The sequence below is a fragment of the Capra hircus genome, chromosome 6 (assembly GCF_001704415.2).
Source record: "Capra hircus breed San Clemente chromosome 6, ASM170441v1, whole genome shotgun sequence".
Lineage (NCBI taxonomy): Eukaryota > Metazoa > Chordata > Mammalia > Artiodactyla > Bovidae > Capra > Capra hircus.
In genome coordinates, this window is record NC_030813.1 from 19,555,206 (window position 1) to 19,581,862 (window position 26,657).

The window sequence follows — 26,657 nt, forward strand, 5'->3', positions numbered from 1 at the left end:
TTCAGTGGGGCTCACTATTTTTGCAGGTGTAAAATCCCATTTTGCCACTGATAAAATCCTCTTTCCCCCAACTATATTTAGTTTGGGAAGGTAAGATTTCAACTCGGTATATTTCAATTTTTCTTGAGAGAAACAGGTATTATTGCAGGGAAAGGTATACAGTCAACTAGTTTTCTGAAAATCAGAGATACCCAGAGATGGATCCGTGTTCCAATGATAGTTTTAGTGTCTATGAATCATATTAAAGTTGATGAAGCTCCTGCAAATAAATTTAAATGAACTTCTCCACAACCTCAACAGTGGCTTCTTTTAATAATCTTTGTATACATTCCTGGCATGAGGACAACGTTTCATGGTGCTGACATATTAATGAAACCTGCAATGCTTTATGTTTAGCACTTTAAAAAAAGAAGCATGATGGCACTCTAAGATGAACACTGACAACTCAATAATCAGAACTGAACACGCTGCTACTTGAGAACTTACACTGGAGAGGAAAAATTAAATGGGTTTTAAAATCAAATGGATTTAAAAACATGTCATATTTCACTAACATGGATTTCATCTGGTAGTTTAGGAACAATTACCCATACTTTCAAATTTCAGTGTGCCTGATTCTTGTGACAACTATGTCTATAAATCACAAGTTTATGTGACACACTTCAAGGAACATCAGATACTGAAGAACAAGAATATTTCAACAAGATCATTTCTGTATCAGATGAAGTCAACTAAGTATCTATGGGACAGTTAGACCCTATACAAACTGTTTCATTTGACATTTAAAATGCTAGGAAATATTACTTTAAGGAATAAATGAAAAATTTTACTCTTTTTATCCTTGAATCTTTCTAGTGAAATCTAACCCTATCTTTTCTTTACATCTGTTTTTATCTCTGAATGTTAGAAAGGTTTTGGTTGAAATTAATTAAACAGACAAGCCTTGCCTGTTATGCAGCGAGTCAGAGGATCACATTTCCAATGTTTTCTCCATTCAAAGCTACACTGGTAGACAGAACATGAGTTATGTAGACAACAGCTCTAAGTTGACATAGATCTTTTACCAACTAATTTTGTGAACTTGGACAAAACACTGAGTATACATGATGTCTCATCAAGAGGAAAATACTATTTATAGCTTAATTATAATAAATAACATTCTACCTCCTAATGCTGCTGTAGTGATATAAACAGGTAATACATGCAAAATACCTTAGCACCATGAAGACTACATAAAGATCTGTTTTTATAAGCAACTGACACCAAATTAAAAATAAATTGTTAGGTTAATCAAAATCTTGATTTCTCAGAGGAACCTTACAAACTGGTCAAAAGTTGAAGGGAACTGAATCACAAAGATCAAAGAGCTCAGAGTTGGGAGAGACCTCAAAATTTCAAGCCAAACCTCCTACCTGACTTTGAGTATTAAAGTGATTTCATCTCACAGAGATCCTAGGAGGCTAACAGTTTGCTGAAGTTTTCCAAATAGTTAGTGGAAGGCCGAGGAGGAGCAGACGTAAGGCTTCTACTGACGCTGTCATTTTCTTCTTCAAAATGCATTTTCATTATTAATAGTGAATGAAAGGATGAAATTCTTTAACTGCCCCACAATTAAGTAGACTTAACAAGCTTCATCATTATCAGATTTTTATCTTTCAGCGAAATGACATCTCATATGTTTGGGGACGATGGCCATGGAAAAGTGGTCTGCATGCAAACTTCAGCTTCTACATCAAGGAGGAGCAGAGAGGGTTTATGACTGTTTACTTTGCACAGGGTTTCCCTACCTTGATTGCAGGTCTTCCCGGCATATCCAGGATGACACTTGCACTTGTTTGGCCCGACACATTCACCATGTTTGCACTGTGGCTGGCACACAGCTGCGGAAAGAGGATATCACGCGTTATTTCTGGTTCAGCAGCACGTCAGCCATGTAGAATCTATGTCACGTACCAGTTTGATAATCAAAGAAAAAACTAAGAACTTACAACAGAGTGAGCAGTAAGCACTGTCTAGACTACACACATGTATTTTGTGTGTGTGTGTGTGTGTGTGTGTGTGTGTATTGCTTATGTATGTATTGCTTGGGGCTGGAAATTTTGTTAAACTTGAGGACAATACTCAAATAATCAAAAAAAGAAAAACCGGAAAACTATATACACATACAACTGGTTTTTGTCCATGGTTATCACTTTACAATAACCTGCACCCATAATTTCAAAATGATTTTCTCAAATATGTTTCAAAACATAGTTCTCAATCCAAAGATATTACTTAAAAATGAACCCCTAGATAAAGTTCCAATTAAATAACAAATATTTTATTGGAAATGATATTTCCAAGTATAAAATGGTTCAAAATGAATTAGAAACTAAAACTCAGTATTTTGGAAACTTCAACTTCTGTCATTTTGCCCTTCCTTAACCTTAAGTTACATCGTAATTACTCATCAATCTATACTAGGCTTCCTATAGCTTATCACAGAAAAGAGAAAGTTTCATTTTACATTGCTGATCTTCTATCAGCTGAGTTTGTCATCGTTCAAGACCCTAAAATGCTGTAAACCATCAATCAAATTTTTCATAGTCTCCAATTCCTGCCAAGATACTGATTAAGACTTTATTCTGTTTATACAGTAATTCTCAGCTGTGGATATTTTGCTGTCTATGGGGCACTTAGCACAAATGAAGACATTTTCCATAGTCACACTGGGAAGAGGGAACCACTAGCATCTAGCGAGTATATAGTGATACTGCTAAACATCCTTCAATGCTCAGGTAACTCCCCATAACAAAAACTATCCAGCTCAAAATGTGATGGTGCCAGACTGAGAAATCTCGCTCTATACCAAATCTGTATATGGTGCTACACCAGATATTAAAATAGATGCAAAATCATTGTATAGTGTGGTCACTGGTCTCAAAGAGCTTACTCTCGACACAAAGACAAAGCAATCATGTTTTTAACTCAAGGCAACATTTATGAGCAAAAATGGTGGCACACGTGGGATTTGTGAAGAAATCATCACACATCCACATAGAGTTGTACAGAAAGCCTAGAAGAAGAGGTCTTGAGGTGGATCTTGAAGCCAGGTAAACAGAGAAGACAGTGGACCATCCAAGGTATGCAGATTTATACAGCAAAACGGGCCTCACTGATTTAGAGGAGGCTTATCAAGCCAAAGAGATGGGCAAACACTAGGGGAAGAATAAGAGGTAGACAATCATAGGTGAGTGATACCAGACCATAATGTTCCCTAAATTCCAGTCTGAGGAATACATATTTTGTCTACAAGAAGTGACCACTTCATCATTATCTTTAGGAGAATTACCTGATAAAAATAACCTGGGAATATTAGCATGGTGATGATACACAGGATGGACAGGAGTCTGACATGCAGATGAAATGATCTGTGTTTGTTGACAGGAAGAAATGGGCTTCACTAACCCGTGAGGGATGAGCAAATAGGTCTTGAAGACCAAGGGGAGAGGAGTCAACAGTGACCCCGTGTCTCCTGTACCTGACACCTGCTGCCTGCCATATCAGCCCACAGTTTTCTCCATCCTGGGAGATGCTCCCATTTTTGGACAATTCTCAAACACCATCTCCTTCAAAGCACTGACACTCCTACGGAACTGTTGTGCACTTTATCTTTGGTGTTTTCCTCATTTGACTCACCAACCCTCCCCTTGCTGAGCACTCCACAGGTTTGTTTGCCCATCTTACGTTTAGACCTTTCCCGCCTGTGTTAACTCACCCTAAGTGAATCCTTATCACTGCTCTATAGGTATTTGATATAAAATCTTGCAGAAAGAAATGATGAGCAGAGAGTCAAGTATAAGTGGTAGAGAAATGCACTGGGGAAATTCATAAAAATCCGATTTTAGATATGGCATGACATTCAACAGAAAGCAGAGAGAAGAAATGAACTATCCAGGAGGTCCTTCCAACATTATGCTTCAGTCAACTGTATACCTGGTAGATGGTTTATATGCAGTTTTAAAAAGAAGTCCCAGAAATTAGCCATCCTTTATGTGAATTCTAGGCGCAATCAAGAAATGCAAGTTAAAACATTTTCTTTTAATTTTAAAGGAAAGATATTCCATAAATCTTTACAATTATATATTAATACAACCTGAATTGTTATCACAGACGCATCCCAAGTGCATATTGAAAAGAAAAATTAGTAAATCAACTAGACTGGAATAAGATAAATTTTTAAAAAAGAAGAAGGGGAAAAAAAAAGTAAACACCTGAAAATAATTAAATGCAAGTCAAGGTAAAAACCTCCCCAAATAACTGGATTTTGAAAATATCTCTAAACCATGAAAAAGAAATTTAGAAAGTTGCACATGAAAAAGTTTATCAAACAATTACATATGAGGCACCCAGGCTGTGCTGCCATTTGCCCCACTGACCAGCCTGAAGTCCATCCGTTTATGGTATTTTCAGGTGCTTTTCAGAAATAAAGGTTTTTATTGTCCCCCTTCCTTTTTCCTTGTTTGTTCTGAGTGGAGTGCCCTAATCTCGGGCACATCAAATGCCCTTGTTCCAAGAGGCCCAGACTGTTAATGTTTCCTACATGTTTAGGGAGCCGCATTTCAAACAAACTGCTATTTACACTTCTACCTAACAGACTATTCACAGAAGTAACCAACAACCTATTAAATAGACTAAGATGATCACAATGCTTATGTGTGTGTGTATATATATATATTTGCCTTACAAAAAGAACACCCTTATTGCACAAAAAGACTTTCTCCTATTATCCTGCTAGCATGAGGTCTGCAATGGAATTCAATACACATATACTAAATATTGAGTAGATGCAATTATTCTACTAGGCAAGTGAGCGGGAGGAGGGAATCACATAGGGTATGGAAACTAACTTTGAAGTTTTACTATGTTGGCTGAAAGTTAACAAGAGCTGTGACAGATGAGAGGAAGGAATGGGGGAGGGGCAGAGGGTAACCATGACTGGAGTCCTAGAAAGGCTTCCTGCAGGAAATGTGATCTGAGCAACACCTGAGAGATAAGAAGCAGAGGCAGTTGAGATGGAAGACAAAGCCTTTCAGAATCGGATGAGGGAAGGACAATAAAGGGCATTCTCAGGGAGCACTGAGGCTCTGTGGAGCCATACAGTGCTTAGAACAGCAGATGGGAGCGAAAGATGGGTTGGTGTAAGTCATAAAAGGCACTGGTGGCAGAAACTGCTAGGTTGTTACTAATATTTGTTTTTCCCTTCTTCTTTAAAATAGAGTGGCTTTCTTTTTCCCTCTGAGTAGGCGATGAGTTCATTGTTTAGTCGATGTCATGTCTGACTCTTTCACGCTCCCATGGACTGTAGCCCACCAGGCGCCTCTGTCCATGGGATTCTCCAGGCAAGAATACTGGGATGGGTTGCCATTTCCTTCTCCAGGGGATTTTACTGACCCAGGCAGGGATCAAACCTGCGTCTCTTGCTCTCCCGCTCTGGCAAGCAGATTCTTTACCACTGAGCCACCAGGAAGTCCTAAGTAATGAGTTGAAAGTGAAGTTGCTCAGTTGTGTCCGACTCTTTGCAGCCCCATGGACTGTAGCCTACCAGTGGCTCCTCTGTCCATGTGATTTTCCAGGCAACAGTACTGGAGTGGAGTGCCATTTCCTTCTCCAGGGGATCTTCCTGACCAAGGGATCGAACCCAGGTTTCCCACATTGTAATGAGTAACCCATAACAAGTAACGAGTTAGCAATAGACAATTATATACTCTATCCTCCCTGACATATTTGGGTAGTCAAGTGACTCCATTCTGGTCAGCAGAAATTATTGGGTGCAGCTTTTGGAACTTGAAAGCTACTTTAAAAGGTGACTGATTAGTACATCCTCTGTCTTCTCGCCTGGAATATAGAAGTCATGGCTGAACTACAATGGCTACTTTGTGATTATGGGCTGAATCTTGAGAATGGGAGAGAGGCTGAACTAGAAGTCATAATATTAACCCTAAATGGCCATTCTAGCCTTTTAGGACACTTTTGGCAGTGTCACTTGCAGCCAAGTACAATTACAATACAGTATAGTTACGAGTAATACCTGACTATCCCGGAGCACAAGGCTGTGGAATCAGGACTTACTCTGTGTTTACCATCAAGCCAGCAGATGCTGGATACACACTAAGGACAGAACTGTTATGACTGAGTCTTAGTAAAGAAACACAACTTGTCAAGTTATCTTAAACCTACACTATCATATACTTCAGAAGTATCTAAAGAACTTCACTGCTACATCTAAAAATTAGATGAGAAAACACAGATCCACCTTGAGATTAGAGAAAAATGATTCCCAACTTCTGTGTAAACAGACCCAACTTTTGACAACCCATTCGCAACTTGCTGTAAATAGTAGGTCAAGGAAAAAAAAATAAGCGGACTATTTTTTTTTTTTTAGCAGTCTATTTCAGAATGATCTTCTCAAAACAACAAAAATAGATGAGACTCTGACTTGTAGGAAACAATGTGTCTGCTGTCGCTAAAGGTTAAGCAGAAATCACTGTTTTGCTGAGCTTCCTGTGGATCAGGGACAAGAAGTCTGGGCCACGTGTGGTCCATGGAGGACCACTGGCATCCACATATGATTTAGCAGCTCAGGAAACCAAATTCAGGTGAGGATCACAGGTAGTCAGTGAATGACAGATTCTTTTCCCTGCAAAATCAGATGTTGGAATTAAGGTCAAATGGGCATATCACACTCAAAATTTACTCTGTAACATTCCGACAACACAATCTCCAAAGTGCCCTTAAAATAACCCCTAAACCATTACTTGAACTAAAGAAACAAGTCTCAACTGGCAAAGCAAACATAGTTCTTTAATGGCACATGTTCCTGTTTGACTGCAATCTAAGATTTTCCTCTTAAAAATTCATCCTAACTGATGTAACTGGGGTTCTGAGAGTTGGCCAATGTTTTCTGACACTATGTTAGACAATGTTATCAAATAAGATAGGGGAAATTAAACTCCCACATCAGTTCTATATAATATCTTATGTAATCTAATCATGTTGGGAGTCAAGTGCCAACATTTGTTTAAAAAAAAAAAAAAAATGAACATCCTGAGTTGCCCAAGCAGATGTTGGCTCTGGAGAGTGGCAAGGGAAAAGCCAACTCAACCTCAGGTGGTGTTATAACTTGAGAAGTACTTTCTTAACGTAAATAAGATCATCTTCTGAACCTTAAAAATCACTTGCAATCTTCCTATTCTATATCATGTTGTAACTTGAGAAGTATTTCCTTAATGTAGATAAGATTGTCTTTTAAATCCTAAGAATCACTTGTAATTTTTGCAGTCTCCATTATTTTGCTATTCAGACATGGCACCATTAAAAGCAGAACAAAGAAACTGCTCTCCAGGGTGAGTGATTTGAAAACAACAATGACATAAACTATTCAAGAGCAGGGCAGAAGGATGATGGATACAAAACTGGGACATTTCCTAGAGTCCTCAGGACACCTAACAAGCTTCCCAGACCTCAGATATGGATACACTCATTTTAAGGAAAGAGGAATATAAAATGAGGAGTATCTTTTCCAAAGAGCAACTGGCCTTGGAAGAGAGAGAGTTGCTAAAAGAGGCATTAAGCAAGCCATTGCCGTGTTAATGGGAGCTGGAAGGAATGGAGGCGGAATGTTAAAGGGCTCCACCGAAAAGGGCATTGAGCTTCCTTTATCATAGGTACCACAAACCCACAGAGAAGAATCCAAAGATCCCAAGATCTCCAAAGGGAGATCCAGCCTCCTAATATCCTGTATTCTAGCGTTGAATATCCTATTTTCAAATCTAAATCCCTTCTGTCGTAAAAACTGGAGTAAAAGTGCCTCTGATTGTTATCATTACAAAAAAAAAACCTATCTGTTAAACGATCTCATGAATACAGAATGCAAAACCACTTTAAATGACTGATTAAATTTACCCTCACAATATCCATATAAGGCAAGAGAGAGACAGACATTATCCTTATTTTACCAGCAGACAAGCAAAAGCACAGAAAGTTAAGTGATTTGCCTGATTTCAGAAAAAAATTTCTTATAATCTTCTAATTCTTTTGGTATTCAGAAAAACTCCAGAAACCTAGCTTTTTGAGTGTATTTGGCAGAGAGGAGAGTGAGGTTATAGTGAAAACACTAACCAGGAAAGGATGAGAGGGATAGAGAATATCGAAGGTAATTAAAGGCATAAAGGTATTTAGGAAGGCATAAAACTTCTAGGAAGAAGTCACAGTTAAGAATACAACCTATAATCTGAGAAAATTGAAGTAACCCTGCCAGAATATTTCAACATAAAATGATCTTTTTACTTCACTGCTTGTTAGATACAGAAGCCAGATTCTGAATCCTTAATGAAGTATATAGAACTGTTCTCTTCTGATGTATTATTACATCTATGATTTTTTTGCTCTCACACTTTAAGAAATGTTATTTTCATGAAGAATGTAAACTAATCATAAACTACAGTCAAATATTAAGTCAATCAGTTGATAATTTAGAGTATGAAGTTAAAATAAATAAGGATTTCTGTTCTATATAATGTTATTTTCCAAGAGCTGTCTGGTTAATTTATTTTTGTCTTTTTGGAAATATCCAATTGAAATTTCTCAAGGGTCTATTTAATCTCTATTTAACTTTTTAATTCCTGAAGTAGACCAAAGAAAATAAGTGCCTGCATCTTTGAATCTCAAACCAACTTTTATTTACTATAATTAAGCACTATCCATTTCCACTTAAGCAATCTTCTTCTGAAAGTATTGTCATTTTTGGTTTACTTGAAATTTTACCTTTTTTCTGTTTTCATTGTAGCAGAACACCGAAACATAGATTAATGCTAAATGAGACTTTAAGAACACTTCATAAAGTATTATTACTTATTTGGAAGTGTGAAGTAGACTTGGGGGAGATTTTCTTTAAGTAGGGTTGGGGTCGCAAAGAGTCAGACACGACTGAGCAACTGAACTGAACTGAACTGAACTGGAGCTACCCCATGTCCAAGGTCAGGGGCAGCTGCGCGGGGGCAGGAGGGCTGAGAGGAGCTACTCCACGTTCAAGGTCAGGAGGGGTGACCTCATCCAAGGTAAGGAGCAGCGTCTGCGCTTTGCTGGAGCAGCCGTGAAGAGATACCCCACATCCAAGGTAAGAGAAACCCAAGTGAAACAGGAGGTGCTGCAAGAGGGCATCAGAGGGCAGACATACTGAAACCATAATCACAGTAAACTAGCCAATCTGATCACATGGACCACAGCCTTGTCTAACTCAATGAAACTAAGCCATGCCATGTGGGGATGCCCAAGACGGACAGGTCATGGTGGAGAGGGCTGACAGAATGTGGTCCACTGGAGAAGGGAATGGCAAACCACTTCAGTATTCTGGCCTTGAGAACCCCATGAACAGTATAAAAAGGCAAAATGATAGGATACTGAAAAAGGAACTCTCCAGGGCGGTAAGTGCCCAATATGCTACTGGAGATCAGCGGGGAAATAACTCCAGAAAGAATGAAGGGATGGAGCCAAAGCAAAAACAATACCCAGCTGTGGATGTGACTGGTGATAGAAGCAAGATCCGATGCTGTAAAGAGCAATATTGCATAGGAACCTGGAATGTTAGGTCCATGAATCAAGGCAAATTGGAAGTGGTCAAACAGGAGATGGCAAGAGTGAACATCAACATTCTAGGAATCAGCAAACTAAAGTGGACTGGAATGGGTGAATTTAACTCAGATGATCATTATATCTACTACTGCGGGCAGGAGTCCCTTAGAAGAAATGGAGTAGCCATCATGGTCAACAAGAGAGTCCGAAATGCAGTACTTGGATGCAATCTCAAAAATGACAGAGTGATCTCTGTTTGTTTAGAAGGCAAAAATTCAATATCATGGTGATCCAAGCCTATGCCCCAACCAGTAGCACTGAAGAAGCTTAAGCTGAACGGTTCTATGAAGACCTACAAGACCTTTTAGAACTAACACCAAAAAAAGATGTCCTTTTCATTATAGGGGGCTGGAATGCAAAAGTAGGAAGTCGAGAAATACATGGAGTAATAGGCAAATTTGGCCGTGGAATACGGAATGAAGTAGGGCAAAGGCTAATACAGCTTTGCCAAGAGAATGCACTGGTCATAGCAATACCCTCTTCCAACAACACAAGAGAAGACTCTACACATGGACATCACCAGATGGTCAACACCGAAATCAGATTGATTATATTCTTTGCAGCCAAGATGGAGAAGCTCTATACAGTCAGCAAAAACAAGACCAAGAGCTGACTGTGGTTCAGATCATGAACTCCTTATTGCCAAATTCAGACTTAAAGTAAAGAAAGTAGGGAAAACCACTAGACCATTCAGGTATGACCTAAATCAAATCCCTTATGATTATACAGTGGAAGTGAGAAATAGATTTAAGGGACTAGATCTGATAGACAGAGTGCCTGATAAACTATGGACAGAGGTTCATGACATTGTGCAGGAGACAGGGATCAAGACCATCCCCATGGAAAAGAAATGCAAAAAAGCAAAATGAGTGTCTGGGGAGGCCTTACAAATAGCTGTGAAAAGAAGAGAAGAGAAAAGCAAAGGAGAAATGGAATGATATTCCAATTTGAATGCAGAGTTCCAAAGAATAACAAGGAGAGATAAGAAAGACTTCCTCAGTAATCAATGCAAAGAAATAGAGGAAAACAATAGAATGGGAAAGACTAGAGATATCTTCAAAAAAATTAGAGATACCAACGGAACATTTCATGCAAAGATGGGCACAATAAAGGACAGAAATGGTCTGGACCTAACAGAAGCAGAAGATATTAAGAAGAGGTGGCAAGAATACACAGAAGAACTATACAAAAAAGATCTTCACCACCTGGGTTATCATGATGGTGTGATCACTCACCTAGAGCCAGATATCCTGGAATGTGAAGTCAAGTGGGCCTTAGGAAGCATCACTATGAACAAAGCTAGTGGAGGTGATGGCATTCCAGTTGAGCTATTTCAAATCCTGAAAGATGATGCTGTGGAAGTGCTGTACCCAATATGCCAGGAAATATGGAAAACTCAGCAGTGGCCACAGGACTGGAAAAGGTCAGTTTTCATTCCAATCCCAAAGAAAGTCAATGCCAAAGAATGCTCAAACTACCATGCAATTGCACTCATCTCACACACTAGTAAAGTAATGCTCAACATTCTCCAAGCCAGGCTTCAGCAGTACGTGAACCACGAACTTCCAGATTTTCAAGCTGGTTTTAGAAAAGGCAGAGGAACCAGAGATCAAATTGCCAACATCCGCTGGATAATGGAAAAAGCAAGAGAGTTCCAGAAAAACATCTATTTCTGCTTTATTGACTATGCCAAAGCCTTTGACTGTGTGGATCACAATAAACTGTGGACAATTCTGAAAGAGATGGGAATACCAGACCACCTGATCTGCCTCTTAAGAAACCTATATGCAGGTCAGGAAGCAACAGTTAGAACTGGACATGGAACAACAGACCAGTTCCAAATAGGAAAAGGAGTATGTCAAGGCTGTGTATTGTCACCCTGCTTATTTAACTTCTATGCAGAGTACATCATGAGAAACACTGGGCTGGAAGAAGCACAAGCTGGAATCAAGATGGCCGGGAGAAATATCAATAACCTCACATATGCAGATGACACCACCCATATGGCAGAAAGTGAAGAGGAACTAAAAAGCCTCTTGATGAAAGTGAAAGAGGAGAGTGAAAAAGTTGGCCTAAAGCTCAACATTCAGAAAACAAAGATCATGGCATCTGGTCCCATCATTTCATGGCAAATAGATGGGGAAACAGTGGAAACAGTGTCAGACTTTTTATTTTTCTGGGCTCCAAGATTGTTGCAGATGGTGACTGCAGCCATGAAATTAAAAGACGCTTACTCTTTGGAAGGAAACCTAGATAGCATATTAGAAAGCAGACACATTACTTTGCCAACAAAGGTCCATCTAGTCAAGGCTATGGTTTTTCCAGTGGTCATGTATGGATGTGAGAGTTGGACTGTGAAGAAAGCTGAGTGCTGAAGAATTGATGCTTTTGAACTGTGGTGCTGGAGAAGACTCTTGAGAGTCCCTTGGACTGCAAGGAGATCCAACCATTCAATCCCAAAGGAGACCAGTCCTCAGTATTCATTGGAAGGACTGATGCTAAAGCTGAAACTCCAATACTGTGGCCACCTCATGCAAAGAGTTGACTCATTGGAAAAGACTCTGATGCTGGGAGGGATTGGGGGCAGGTGGAGGAGGGGATGACAGAGGATGAGATGGCTGGATGGCATCACCGACTCGATGGACATGAGTTTGGGTGAACTCCAGGAGTTGGTGATGGACAGGGAGGCCTGGCGTGCTGCTATTCATGGGGTCGCAAAGAGTCGGACTTGACTGAGCGGCTGAACTGAACTGAACAGTAGCAATGATCACACATAACACCCATATCTTTGTTTCCAAATACCATTCCACAATAAAACCAAGGCTGAAGCAGAGAGGCTAGAATATTTTGCTGTGACAAAAAGCAAAGGCATGTTCAAAAAATTATGGAAACAAGTGAAAATGACACAGGAGCTACTTGGAAGTGTTCCCACTAGCCAAATTTGGCATAATTTGAGCACCAGGAAGAATAAGGATAGTAATTGATAACAACTGAATAGTCAAGGCTGTGGTTTTTCCAGTGGTCATGTATGGATGTGAGAGTTGGACTGTGAAGAAGGCTGAGGGCTGAAGAGTTGATGCTTTTGAACTGTGGTGTTGGAGAAGACTCTTGAGAGTCCCTTGGACTGCAAGGAGATCCAACCAGTCCATTCTGAAGGGGATCAGCCCTGGGATTTCTTTGGAAGGAATGATGCTGAAGCTGACACTCCAGTACTTTGGCCACCTCATGTGAAGAGTTGACTCATTGGAAAAGACTCTGATGCTGGGAGGGATTGGAGGCAGGAGGAGAAGGGGACAACAAGGGTGAGATGGCTGGATGGCATCACCAACTCGATGGACATGAGTCTGAGTGAACTCTGGGAGTCGGTGATGGGACAGGGAGGCCTGGTGTGCTGCGATTCATGGGGTCGCAAAGAGTCGGACACGACTGAGCAACTGAACTGAACAATAAAAGAATCCATGGGTCCAGAGTGATTCTATAAAGAGAACTGAGCTCCTCTTTACAGAATGCCAGGAAACATGAAGAAGGAATGACAGAATCTGAAAAGATAATTTTACAACCACGACTGAAATAATTTGAGTAATAATTATCCACAGATGTTAAAACTTTCACTGGGTGAAAGTTTGTTAGGGAACAGAATATTCAAAGAATGCCAATGTATTACCCCATAGGGTACTTACTAATTACAAAGAGAAGGTGCCTTTCAGTGGAGAAATCTGGTAGACTCCTTAATCAAGTGATCAAACTTAGCACCACTGATTACAGAATAAACTAACATTATGTGCAATGGGAATATCATAATACATGATCACCTATGTAATATTTTTGCCAAAAAGGTTTAACCACCATCTAGTAATGAGGAAACTTCAAATTCAGATCTAGAAAAAAGTAGGTCTAGAACTGTTCTAAGGAATGTCATCTAAATGAAACATCTATGATTGGCTCTGGATCCAAAAAAATCCATGAAAATCATTTGGAGATAATTTGGGAAATCTAATCATGGACTGTTTGCTACATAATATTATTGTACCTATGTTAAATTTAAGTGTGACCTGGCATGCATGTTAAAGTATGTAAGTACAACGAGCCATTATATCTAAGTTACTTTCAAATGGCTCATTAATTGTGTGTGTGTATGTGTGCAGATAAGAAGGGGGGCAGGGGTGGGGAGAGAGAAAGCGAGGGGGAAAGAGTGTATGTAGCATACTTGCAAATGTGTAATATGTTACCAATTCTACATGAAAAGTATACGGCTATTTACTGTTACTATACTTTCAACTCCTGTGTGGATTTGAAATTTTGCAAGTACAAAAATGGGAAAAAACTTTATAAACACGTGTAGGATGATATGCATACCTTGACAAATATTACTTAATTACTCTGACAAATATTTCTTAACTTGTGAGCTGTCGTGTACTTAGTGCACTCTGGAGAAGGGGATAAGGGCACACATGCTGGAGTTAGAGCCCTAGGGTCCCAGGTTTACCTACGCAGAGTGTTCAGCTCTCTCTGCTCTGAAATGAAGACTATAGGTTGAACCAGAGGAAAATTTCAGCACTGCCATTTTTTACTTAAAAAGTAGTAAGCCAACAGGTGGAATATACATTTATAGGTTTATGGGGATGACTGAATGAAAAAATCCAAATAAAGTACTTAGAACAGTAGCCACCTAATAGTAAGAGCTCAAAAAATATATATCTATAAATAGAATTATAAGAACAAAAAGATGAATTGCTACAGTGTCTAAGAAACTGTATTAAGGACTAGGGATAATAAAATCAGTAAGTGATCAAGTCCTTACCCTCAACCAGGGAAGTCTATTAAGGAGAGACATAAGTAAGCAAAGATATCTTAATAACAGATATGTGTAGAGGATACAGGAGAGGAAGTGGTCAGTTACATGGGTTTAAGGGAGTCAGAAAAGGTTTTGGAAAGGTAATAGTGCCAACAGATTTCTTTCAAAAAAACAGAAACTTACAAAACACCGATAGCATAATGTAAGAATTCATTGAGATTATGGTGAAACACAGACTTCCAGGTGGCGCGGTGGTAAAGAATCCACCCCCCAGTGCAGGAGATGTAAAAGATCAGGTTCGATCCCTGGGTCGGGAAGATCCCCTGGAGTAGGAAATGGCAACCCTCTCCAGTATTCTTGCCTGGAAAATTCCATGGACACAGGAGTCTGGTTGGGCTACAGTCTGTGGAACTGCAAAGAGTCGGACATGACTGAGCGCAAGCAAGCAATGATGAAAGACATATCGGGTGAAAATTATATTTGTTTTAGCTAAGGAAATGATGCTCTAATTTTGAATAGGGGTACTGAGCAACCATCAAAAAAAGGCCAGAAAGTGTTAAAGTAACCATCACCACTTCCTTCAGTGACCAAAATCCTTACGTTTAAAGAGTCACTGACAGACCAGGAGTTGAGCCATTTATTAACCATTTTTAAAACGCAACCAGCTTTGTGACTGTACACAGAAATGCAGGATGTGAGGCATTTTGTCAGTGCGGCTCACTTTTTTTTTTAATTTAAAGGAAAGCATTACTTCACTAATTGTTCCAAATGTATCTGATGGAGGACCTTACACAGAAACTTGGAAACAAACATCCATCAAAAAGGGATGGCTTAAATAAGTGGTGGCACAAGGGTCTTCTTGCCTCCAGGATTGTGGACTTCAAGTCAGGTGTCATCTGCTTCACCATGATTTCACCATGCCATTCTCCCCATACACTCCCTGACTCCCCTTCATGTTTACTTGGAGCTCATCATGCTGGTTCAAACTTTTTGTATGACATTGAACACCACATTTCACAATCTGACTCCTGGCTATCCCACCAGTCTCCTCTCCTCTCCAGTCATATCCACAAACAGACCCACTAATGGTAGTTCCCAGGAAATCACATACTCCAATACTCCCACGCTTTTACACAGACTGTTGTTCTTCCCTTTGTTTGCTAGACTAACATCTAGACAGCGTCAATACTCAGCTTAAATAATATTTGCTTTAGCCCCTCATTCTGATTTTGGGGCCCTCCTTCAGTGCTTTCATAAACCTCTGTGCACAACTCTGCCATAAATTATATATATATATGTGTGTGTGTGTATTCACACACACACATACCATCCTATATTATCACAAGTATTATTCTTACCTTGCTCCTTCACTAGGCTTTGAGCTCTTCAAATACACAGTATCTGCTCTGAAATTGCACACAGTCTCCTCACAAAGACAGGCATGACAGGTGTACAAGGTGTTAAAAGAATACAGAAGAAAGAATTTCTCAGCAGGCAGGCAGGAGTAGGGAAAATGTCAGGAAAGGCTTGCAAGAGGAAACGTGAACTGAATCTTAAAAGATGAGTAGGAATTCACCATGTGGATGGGTGAAGGGCCTTTTATTCAGAAAAAATAGCGTAAGCAAAGCCAGAGGCACGTGAAACAGCAGAGGGTCTGGCGGCACAAGGGCAGCCCACTGTGACTGTGCCCACAAGGCAGAAACCAGTCCTTCTACGATAAGGCAATCACCAGCCTGAAGACTCTCATGCTCAAAGAGTCAATATTCCATCCATACCAGCGAACAAGCAATCGACTGTGAGAAGTAGGTGTCACAATCAGACGACACTGTATGTGTTTTCAAGCATGTACATTGATTTAAGAACCGTCTTCAAGCATTAAGATCTTTTATACAATATGTGGTAAGGTCATAAGAAAGGCAGACAAATTAAATATAGTTATTTCCCCAGTAAGCTGTTTTTCCTAAAACTACAATCTGCTTAGTAAGATTACATCATGTTCACATTTTTTATTTCTTTTATATAGAAGTGCCCGGTCCTTATACCTTCAAGGTACTGACTGAGCTAAAGAGGTATAAGACACAGTCCCCAGATTCACGGAACTAACAGTCTAGCAGAACAAACGATACAGATCCACAAAGAATCCCAACACAGAGCAGGATGAGACAGGTGCCACGCCAGCGCTATAACTCAGTGTGGAGAAAGAAGACACTTCCTGTCACTAAAGTCAGGAAGGCAGAATGAAGGCGGCCTCTGAGCCAGGACCCACGGCAGGGCTGAGTCACAGTATGTTCTAATAAGAAAGAACATGAACTTGTAACATCAGTGTGGGCTTCCCCAGTGGATCAGCTGGTGAAGAATCTATCTGCAATACAGAAGCCACAGGAGATTGTGGGTTCGATCCCCAGGTCAGGAAGATCTCCTGCAGTAGGAAATGGCAGCCCACTCCAGCATCCTTGCCTGGAAAGTCCTACGGACCGAAGAGCCTGGCGGGCTATAGTCCAAAGGGTCACGAAGAGCCAGATATGACTGAGCGACTAAGCGCACGCGCGCGCGCACGCACGCACGCACGCACGCACGCACGCACGCACGCACGCACGCACACACACACACACACACACACACACACACACGTGTGGCTATTCATTCCTAACAACAATTCACTCTGAGCTGAGTATCTGCTTAGAATTAAAAGTGATTGTGATGGGATACAGAAAAAGTTAACCAAAAGGGGAAGAAAGATAGAATGTTTTAAGAGAGTAGTTCTCTTTTTCAGCCCTTGATATAAACAAATGTTGAATTACTCATTTCTTTTGGCTAAAGGCCAAAATGGTAAACTGGAAAGAAACTTTGTGAAGAACCAAAAACTGTCAGAGAACATTTCAGCCCACATGCAATACAGTATTTTCCTTCTCCCACATTCCTCAGATACGTTTAATGTTATTCTTCTATGGAGGACGTTGTGAGGATTGTTAATGTTGACTGAAGACGATGGTGGGGAAGGAAGGTGCGAGTAGGACAGAGGTGAAAAGATCATTCAACCCCAGCCGGTGCCCCACTCAGACCCGCCCTTGAGCTCTAGGCCTGGAATCCACCCACGTATCACACCTCTCCACTTCCAAGTCTCACAGGAACTTCCTCGATGTCACAGCCAACACTGAGGTCCTCCCCTGAACTCCCTCCCGTGTTCTCTAGCCCACCAAAGCACACACCAGAAACCTGGGCATCATCCTTGATTCCGTCTTCCTCACACCATTCGCACACCATCTGCTGCCATTTCACTGAATGTGAAATAACTACTGAACTAAGTGCTTCACATTTTTTCACTTGATCTTCATTAAAAACCCTATAAGGTTGAGTTCTTATCTATATTTTACCAAAAAAGAAGCTATTTCCCAGAAAGGTCAGGTAAGTTTCTCAAAAATACAGGTCTGGTAACAGCTGGGTCTGACCAGGAAGCCTGAATTCCCCGCCCCGTCCTAATACTCACCCCTCAATCCTTTCTTTTTATTATCCGTCAATCCCTATTTTTCTCTGCTCCACCAGTGTCGCTTAAGATAAAACTCAATTTCCCGCCAGGTTTACTGTAACAGCCTCTAGCCCTGAGCCTCAAAAGGCAATCTCTTAATTGCCAACCAGCAAAATGTTCAGCAAGTGGCCCCAGAACCCAAGTGCCTACAGATCCTGGGCATCTGTCCTGAAGCAGTGAGTTCTATGATAAAATGGAGTGCATGCTTCGTCCAACAGGGCAGCGCTAAGCAACTCCAGCCCACCAACTCCTTGTAGCAAGAGGAGCGACTGATTTATTAACAAAGCCTGATCATTTTTCCTTGGAAACACTGGCACCTATTTTAAAAAATGTTCCAGCTCTCTGTGAGCAAAACCAAATTCACCTGTATGCCAGATCTGACCCACTGCATGTGTGTGGATGCTCAGCCGTGTCCGACTCTTTGCAACCCCATGGACTGTAACCCATCAGGCTCCTTCTCTCCATGGGATTTTTCAGGCAAGAATACTGACCCACTAGAACCAGCTTATAACTCCTGAAATACAAATCTGATTAGGTAATTCCCCTGCTTAAAATCTGCAGAGTGCTCCTCTACAACTCTGGGATAAACACGACTCTAAGATGCCATCAGAGGCCTTCCACGAGTCAGCTCATTCCTCCCTCTCCCACAGCATCCGTCATCAGATACCCTTCAAACACATACCCCAGTGCCCAGATGAAGGTTCTTACATTTCCTGGAATGTGCCTCTAACTCTGGCTTCTGAAGCTTCAATGTATTTTTTTGTCTGGCCCGGTGTCCTTCACTTGACTACCCCTGAGGATACAGCTGGGCCACCAGTCCATCCCTCTTGGCTGGGACACTGCCCACTGCGATGGGCTTTCACAGTGCCTATCTCAAAGCACACTTGCATCAAAACACACCTCTCATCCAATACTGACTTCATCTGTGGGCCTTCCACACGGACAGGAAATGACATCAATGCCTGCAGCTTCATCTTACTGATGTCTGCAGTGGTTGGCCCAGGCTGAGATAGGGAATAGCCCTCAGTATGTAGCTACGGAATGAATGAATCAACTGAAGCCCACCGAGTCTGTGAAATCTTCCTTGATCCACTCTGGCAGAAGTAGTTCTTCCTCTAAACAGCCTCAGCTCTTTAATCCCTAACTCTTGCCTACTTTAGAATCCTGGAAGGAATAAAAGACAACCATCTTATCGAATCAGCTCCTCCCAAGCAAGTGTCCATGCTTTATTAAACTTGGATTAAACTTTTACTAAACGTCTCTCTCCCAGCCCCTAACTTAGCTCCTTAAGTTTAGTAAAGCTCTCAAATGTGTGTCAAATAAGTCTCTCTTTGTCAAATAAGTCTCTAAGTAACTCTACATGTAATTCTACAATCCAGTTCTTCCAGTTCCTTTTCCCTGGGCTAGGTAACCAAAACCATACCTCATTCTGACATGGGATGGATGCTATTAAAGAAGTGGAGAAGGAATGGTTCCGAAGCCCAGGCAGTTACCCAATGACAATTTTTACTTCAGACATGAATTATTTGAGAAACTTTCTACTACCTCCAATGGATTATTTCCAAATGATGGGCATGGTAAACAAAATGTAGTTTAAAACATGCCATATACCACGGATGCTATCATCGACCCTGGTAAAACACCATTTCAAAGTTCAAACACTTATCAAGAACTGTTCTGCATGAGGAGGAGGCATTCTCCTGATGGCCAGCAACAATCCTGCCAGTAGGTTTAAAGATTAGGAAACCGTGGCGCAGAAAACTTAAAATATCTAGTATGTCACAGTTGGCGAGTCACAGGAAAGAGTCCTGAACCCACATGTGCTGGGGACAAAACCCAAATTATATTCTTTGGCACTGACTCCTTAACTTCAGCCATAGCTCTGATAGTTAATCCTACAGCTGACAGTAAATATAAGATACATATGCTTTGATTTTTTTAAGTCTCTCTGAACAGAAAAAAGTCTTAACATTTATTTCCAAAACTATCAAAGCTTGTTCCCAAATGGTTTTATTAAAATCTCCCCTTAAAGACACTTTCTCTGACATATAAAAATATAAAGTACGTTGTCTTCTTGGTACCAAATCCATAAAACAGAATTACACATATTTCACCAAAAATTTTCAGTTAAGTATCATAAGGATGATTTGTCAGGTGACATTGTTCACTTTCAAAAATGTTTAAAACAAGAAACTTCTTATGCACCAAAATCATAGCATGAACACTCCTAGGTGCTAGTACCACATCTAACATATGTTACACAATAAAAAGACTTCTTACCTGATTTTTCCACGGAGAATTAATGAATACGAGACACAATTCCCTCAGGTTAATGATAGGATGGTGTTAGTAATTTCTTTTGGTGGATTATTTTTTTTTTTTTTTGCTTCTTTAAGTATTAAAAATATAAACTGTCCTTTAGGTTAGAATGGAGGTAAATTTATTAGATTCGTAAAACAGAAGAAAGAAATTATAAACTGAAATGGAAAAGTTTAATGTAAGAACTGGAAACAAAATTATGAACAGAATAAACACATCTCTAAGGAATACAGCTTCCCCCCAAAAAGCAACTCAGGAACACAACTAGTGTTAAGTTTTATTAATAACTTTATAAAGTTATTATTTAGAAGTATGCCTTTCAAGACATAGATTAGCCGAAATTATTTCAAAAAAAATGTTCATCTAACCTTTGAGCTGGCACCTTATCCTGGCTATTCTCTGCCTTAAGACGTAGAAAGCTGCAAAACAAATGTCCAAAAAAAGAAATTCCAGATCTTTTCTCTGTAAGGAGGCTGGACTTGGGTATTTATCAACTTGTTACATTCCCGGAGACTTACATGTTTGCAACTTTCAGTGCTTTTCTGAAACAAACAAAAAAAATCTAGGACATGTTCAAAATAGTAATATTTTAGTCACCATTTTGTCATTAAAAAACATTCTGTAACAAAGATATTAACCAATAATTGAAGTTGTGCTATTCTTTCATAGTTCAAATTCTAAATTAAAATATTTCAGACCTCTAGTGACATTGTACCTTCCAATCCAATTTTTAATCTTCAGAATATTAATTTTTGGTTCCAAGAGACAGTATCCTTTTATTTAAACGAGTATTGGACAAAATATCTGAAAAAAAATTAAAACTTTTGATCAATTAGTAACCAAGACTAGTAGTTTTTTAAAGTGATATATATTTTTTTTACTTACCTGTTTCTTACATACTGTGTTTCCCTTTTCTCTCCAACTTTGAGAAGGAAATATTAAGGTTTTTTTTCTTTTCCTTCCACAGCATTTTCTTCTTGCATGGCTGCTTTGGTTGTCAATAGCAACGGGAATTAGTGGGAAAGCTCAGCCATTTCACTCGAAGATACAAATAACCCGGTATAATGAAAGTAAATGGAAGAAATTTGAAACACTACTAGTAATGGTTAGGGTTCGACCGCCTAGAAATCCTAGAGGTAAGGGAAGAGATGATTTTATTACTTTTCTTTTGGATCAATGCCTTTATAGCATAAAATATTAGTCTTCTTTAAAGCACAAAATATTCACTTTAACTGTCCATTTGTGTTATTTGTTTGTATAATTTAAGGCAAGGTGCATAGAGCCTTCTTTGGGGTAGTATCAGAAGAAAAAAATTGTAAGTCCAATTTAACTCAAAGCAGTAGTTTATCGATCCAGAATGATTGCTTTATACTTTTAAAGGCACACATAACATTTGTTTTTTAGAGTATTATTTTCATGTCCATTGTGTTTACAAGTTAGCGTGTTGTTTTTGTTATTGTTGCTAACTTTAAAAGAACTCCTGATCTTGATATATTTCTTAAAATAATGACATATATCAGGCACAATCTAAGCAAAAAGCTGAAAATAAATCAAAGCATAAATTGCAAATTATACTCTGGATCACATATTAAGGAAAACCATGACTACGGTTATGTATGAGAAGAAAAATATAAAAGGATACTGTTTCTTTAATTCTCTTTGAATGCAAATTTTGAATAATCTATCAAGAAAAAGTATTAATTTAAAATAAAGGTGAAATAAGCTAATAAAGAATAGCAAACATCATTATTTTCTAACTAGTTATGTTAGTACCAAGCAGCCAAACAATTCTGTATAGTTTATTTTTGTCTCATAATATCTTAATTGGGTCACATTTCTCCTACTTCACTTAAATCAGTGTTGACACACATAGATTTGGCAAGTTTTATGATATTGGTATCTACACCCATTAAATAAGACTTCCAGAATGAAATTTTAGCCAAAGTCCGACATTCTAAAATTTGCATTTTAAAACTATACAAAACTGCATTTTAAGTCAAAGCAATGTTAAACTTGGAGTAATTATCTCCAGGAAGCTTCTGGAATCTATTCTCTAATGATGTGTAAGGAAATGTTCATAGCCAACCATCACCACAGTTTTTGTGAAAGCTGTCAAAAATAAAAGCCCTACATGTTTTTTGTGTGTGTGGTATGAACCCCACGGTGAAAAGCACTAAAACAGGATTCATTCGTAGCAAATAATAAGGAAACGCCTGTCCATTTTCTCCTGATAATCAGTTTTCCAACAGCCACTATAAAAAGCCATAGTGTTTAATACATGCAGTCTTGCCAGCTCCAAGCCACCCAGTGAGAATTCTCAACTGCAGAAGTCTCTCCTGAGACTTGCCCCAGACCACTGCTTCAGTTCACCTCAGGGTTCCCAGTGACACTGACTTTACAGACAGGTCTCCGTGATTATTAGGCATCCTTAAACATCATGAGCACTCTGATGACTTTTTATAAAATTGTAACTAATATAAACCAGAGAAGCTAAACAATTTGGGGATGTCTTTTCTTGCCTGCTAAACACAGGTCACAGATTTGGAGTCCATTCTGGGCCCTGGACAGAGTTAGGGAAAATGAGGGATAAGAAACCCAAAGGAATTGAGCCTCTGTATTATCCAAAGGGATCCCTGTCTTATGGTGTATCATCACACAGCCTCTGAAGCAAGATACACGCACGTCCTTCAGGGCAATAAATCCAGGCTCCCAGATGAAAGGGACTGGTCCTCCCAGACTTTGCACCTCTATCTTCCAACCCTAATCTCCAGCTGGAAAAAGTAGTAACTCTAAGACGTTCTCCCTGTCCCAACCCAAAATTACATGTATTTCTCATTGTCAAAAAAGTTAATATTAGCCCAGGAAACACTATTTATAGACAACTCTCCAACTCTGCATGTTTATTAAAGCAACATTCAAGACAACAGACCCCATGAATAGAATTTTGAGTAACAATCTGGAATCTTTCCACTACTTTATAAGTATTTAAGTTACAAAATCCATCAAACCTCAACACAAGATTAGAGAACAGAACATTTAACAAATCTACAAATTATCTCTTCATAATTTTGTATTTTCTCCCCTGTTTTAATTGCTTTAAAAAAAAAAACCAAAATTCTGCCTTAATTAGGAAATAAGCTATACAGGGGGATATCTTAATTTTGGACCATACACAAAGATATTAAGAACTTTTAAATTCATCAGTGATTTAAAAACAATCTAAGGAACAAAAGAACTTGAAACCAACATTATCAATATGAAACACCGTGAAATATTTATGCAATTACATGAACTTAGGACAATTTATCTAGTAGAAACTATTGCCATAGTAAATTATATAAAATCATGTACCCTAACCCATGTACATTTAAAAAAAATACATTTAAGTATAAGCTGCAATTTGTCTTTTTCTATTACTTGCTATTTGTTGGCATGAAAGCACTTGGACAGTAGATTTCAAGTACCTACAAAACCTTAACAGTGAAAGAAAACAGGAAGTCACAAAGGCTTTAGAAAAATATTTTGGGTGGCAAGAAGCTAATATTCAGAAAGTCTATCCAAGGAGTTAGTTTCTGTGCTAAATACAGAAATACCTCTGACCATTTAAGGATTTTTCATAGAAACTGAGTTTGAAAACTCTGATCTATGAAAACAAGGCTAAAGTTTTGTAAAACAGCATTGTTTTTAGCAAAGTTAAGCATAAATCCAAAAATATTAGTTTCTTCATTTGTGTACATTAGTGCAAATTTTAACTGTGATGACATGGTTCCTAAAAGTTGAGAATAAGTCAGTAATATTTACAAAAGGCAACTTTAACCTTGTGATTTAATGATATTATAACAGGAAAACAATGTTAGATTTGGAGAATTTATATCATTAATCTACAGGACAGTTAAAGACATATTGACCATATTAAATGTTCAGCTTTAAATTTTATTTGATTCTGGAATACCCTCATTCGAATCACCTCCAGCAAATTTTTAGTCTTAACTTGTATTTCCCTGGCATCTAGTACCTACGAAGACTGTCTCCAGCCTTTGGTTAAATATGGAAAAAAAAAAAAATGAGGGCTTCTAGTTAAATATAATTAAAAAGAAAACTGTTTCTTCTACAAAATCAACTATAATAAAGCTAAGAAGCCAACTTGATTATTTATATCTCTTTTTGCTTCAATCAGATAATAACAAGTTGACTTAGTTTCATAGTCTAAGGTAAAACTACAATTCTTAAGAATATCAATGAAAGAATATGTAATAACACATGGGTATCTGACATTATTTTACCATATAATAATACTTTATCACATCTAGGCTATAATATATTCCTTTATGCTGGCTTTATTAGGAATTTTATTAGTAATTATATTATGACCATAATTATCTGAATTAGGCACTAGCAGTAACTTACGTGGTAAAACTGGAAAATTTTAAGTGAAGCTTTAGTGCGTTAAAATGCACTAAATATAATTTAAAATGCACAAGTATAAGTTTCTTTATATTTGACATTACTTAACTGAACTCTGAACCTTGCAAGGCACCAGTTTTTAAGTAACTAGATACATATTTTGCAACCAGTTTGCTCTGGTCAAATTTCCAGGGATGCACCATCAATCACATTTAGCCTATGCTAACAGTACTTTGTTATGGGCAGTGGTTGATACCACTTTTAAATTTTTTCAAGCCAAATTATCTTTGTTTTGTTCTTTGAGAACTGATCATTTATTAATCCCCACAAAGAAGTGTAAGATCTTGGCCCTGGCAATGTAAACTCCTTGGCTCCCCTCCAGGTTGATACAAGGTGGCAATTTTTGGACAGGTTAGATTCTCCGTTGGTGCTAATCTTTGAGGAAAGGCATTCAAAACCCCTGTCTGTGTTTCTCATAAAGAGATGGGGGACTTACTGGATTGGTGCCCTCTCAAGATACATGGTGAGTGCTCTTCTTTTTTGAGAGAGAGACAGATACAGAGTGATTCTCCTGGGCATATGTGTCCCCAGAGTTTCGGGTTCCAATGCCACTGGAGCTTCAGCAGTCCCTGAGAATTAGCCTTTCCTCATGTGTGTGTGGGAGAAGGCAATGGCACCCAACTCCAGTACTCTTGCCTGGAAAATCCCATGGATGGAGGAGCCTGGTAGGCTGCAGTCCATGGGGTCACAAAAGAGTCAGACATGACTGAGCGACTTCACTTTCACTTTTCACTTTCATGCATTGGAGAAGGAAATGGCAACCCACTTCAGTGTTCTTGCCTGGAGAATCCCAGGGACGGGGGAGCCTGGCGGGCTGCCGTCTATGGGGTCACACAGAGTCGGACACGACTGAAGCGACTTAGCAGCAGCAGCAGCATGTGTGTGTGCTAAGTCACTTCAGCTGTGTCTGACTCTTTGTGGCCCCATAGACTGCAGCCCGCCAGGCTCCTCTGTCCATGGGATTTCCCAGGCAAGAATACTGGAGTGGGCTGCCATTTCTTCCTCCACAGGATCTTCCCGACCCAGGGATCAAACCCACGTCTCTTATGTCTCCTGCGCTGGCAGGCGAGTTCTTAGCCACTAGCCTCACCCGGGAAGCCCAGGCAGGCTTTCCTCAGGCCCCAGTGAAGGTACGTTTGTGTCTGGATGGTGACCTGAGATTCTACTTTGACTCTATTCAGGTCTCAGTAGCTTATTTAAAGCAGCCTTCCGTGAGATCCAGGTGAACTAGAATAAAAACCAAGAGTCATTTTGGCTCCTCTGCACATGTATAACAATCAGGAGCTTTGGCAAAAGGAACACTGGTCAAAGATTTTGCTGTTTCTGGGCTCATCGGCCCTTATTCCATGTTACAGCGTAAGTAGGATAAGTGATGCCTTCGTGCCTCACCACTTATCCCAAGTCATAATCTGTACAAAAAGGAGAAAGTACATACAAAATGATAATGAATTTCACACTGATGTTCAATGAATACAAAAATAATAACTCATACAAAATTGATACAAAAAAATTCTCCCACTGATTTCTTTGCAGAGCCTCTTTATACTGGATCCTGCTGCTGCTGCTGCTGCTAAGTCGCTCCAGTTGTGTCCAACTCTGTGCGACCCCATAGACGGCAGCCCACCAGTCTCCCCCATCCCTGGGATTCTCCAGGCAAGAATGCTGGAGTGGGTTGCCATTTCCTTCAATGCATGAAAGTGAAAAGTGAGTGAGGTCGCTCAGTCGTGTCCGACTCTTTGTGACCCCACGGACTGCAGCCTACCAGGCTCCTCCGTCCATGGGATTTTCCAGGCAAGAGTGCTGGAGTGGGGTGCCATAACCACCACTGGTTCATGGTAAAAATGTTGCTCTGGCCCCCTTCCACTCCATCATTCACCCCTC

General features: G+C 39.5%; 1 protein-coding gene across 5 annotated transcripts in view; it reads right to left on the reverse strand.

Annotated features, from left to right (window-relative positions):
* Positions 1 to 26,657, reverse strand: part of NPNT (nephronectin) — a 77,609-nt gene that overhangs the window by 38,102 nt on the left and 12,850 nt on the right. For 3 of the 5 annotated variants that reach the window (XM_018049241.1, XM_018049243.1, XM_013964480.2), the window contains exon 3: positions 1,788 to 1,880. In XM_018049241.1, the coding sequence (XP_017904730.1) occupies positions 1,788 to 1,880 (93 nt within the window). Of the gene's footprint in view, positions 1 to 1,787; positions 1,881 to 20,680; positions 20,732 to 26,657 lie in introns of all 5 variants that reach the window. The other 2 variants (XM_018049240.1, XM_018049242.1) reach the window with 1 other exon arrangement.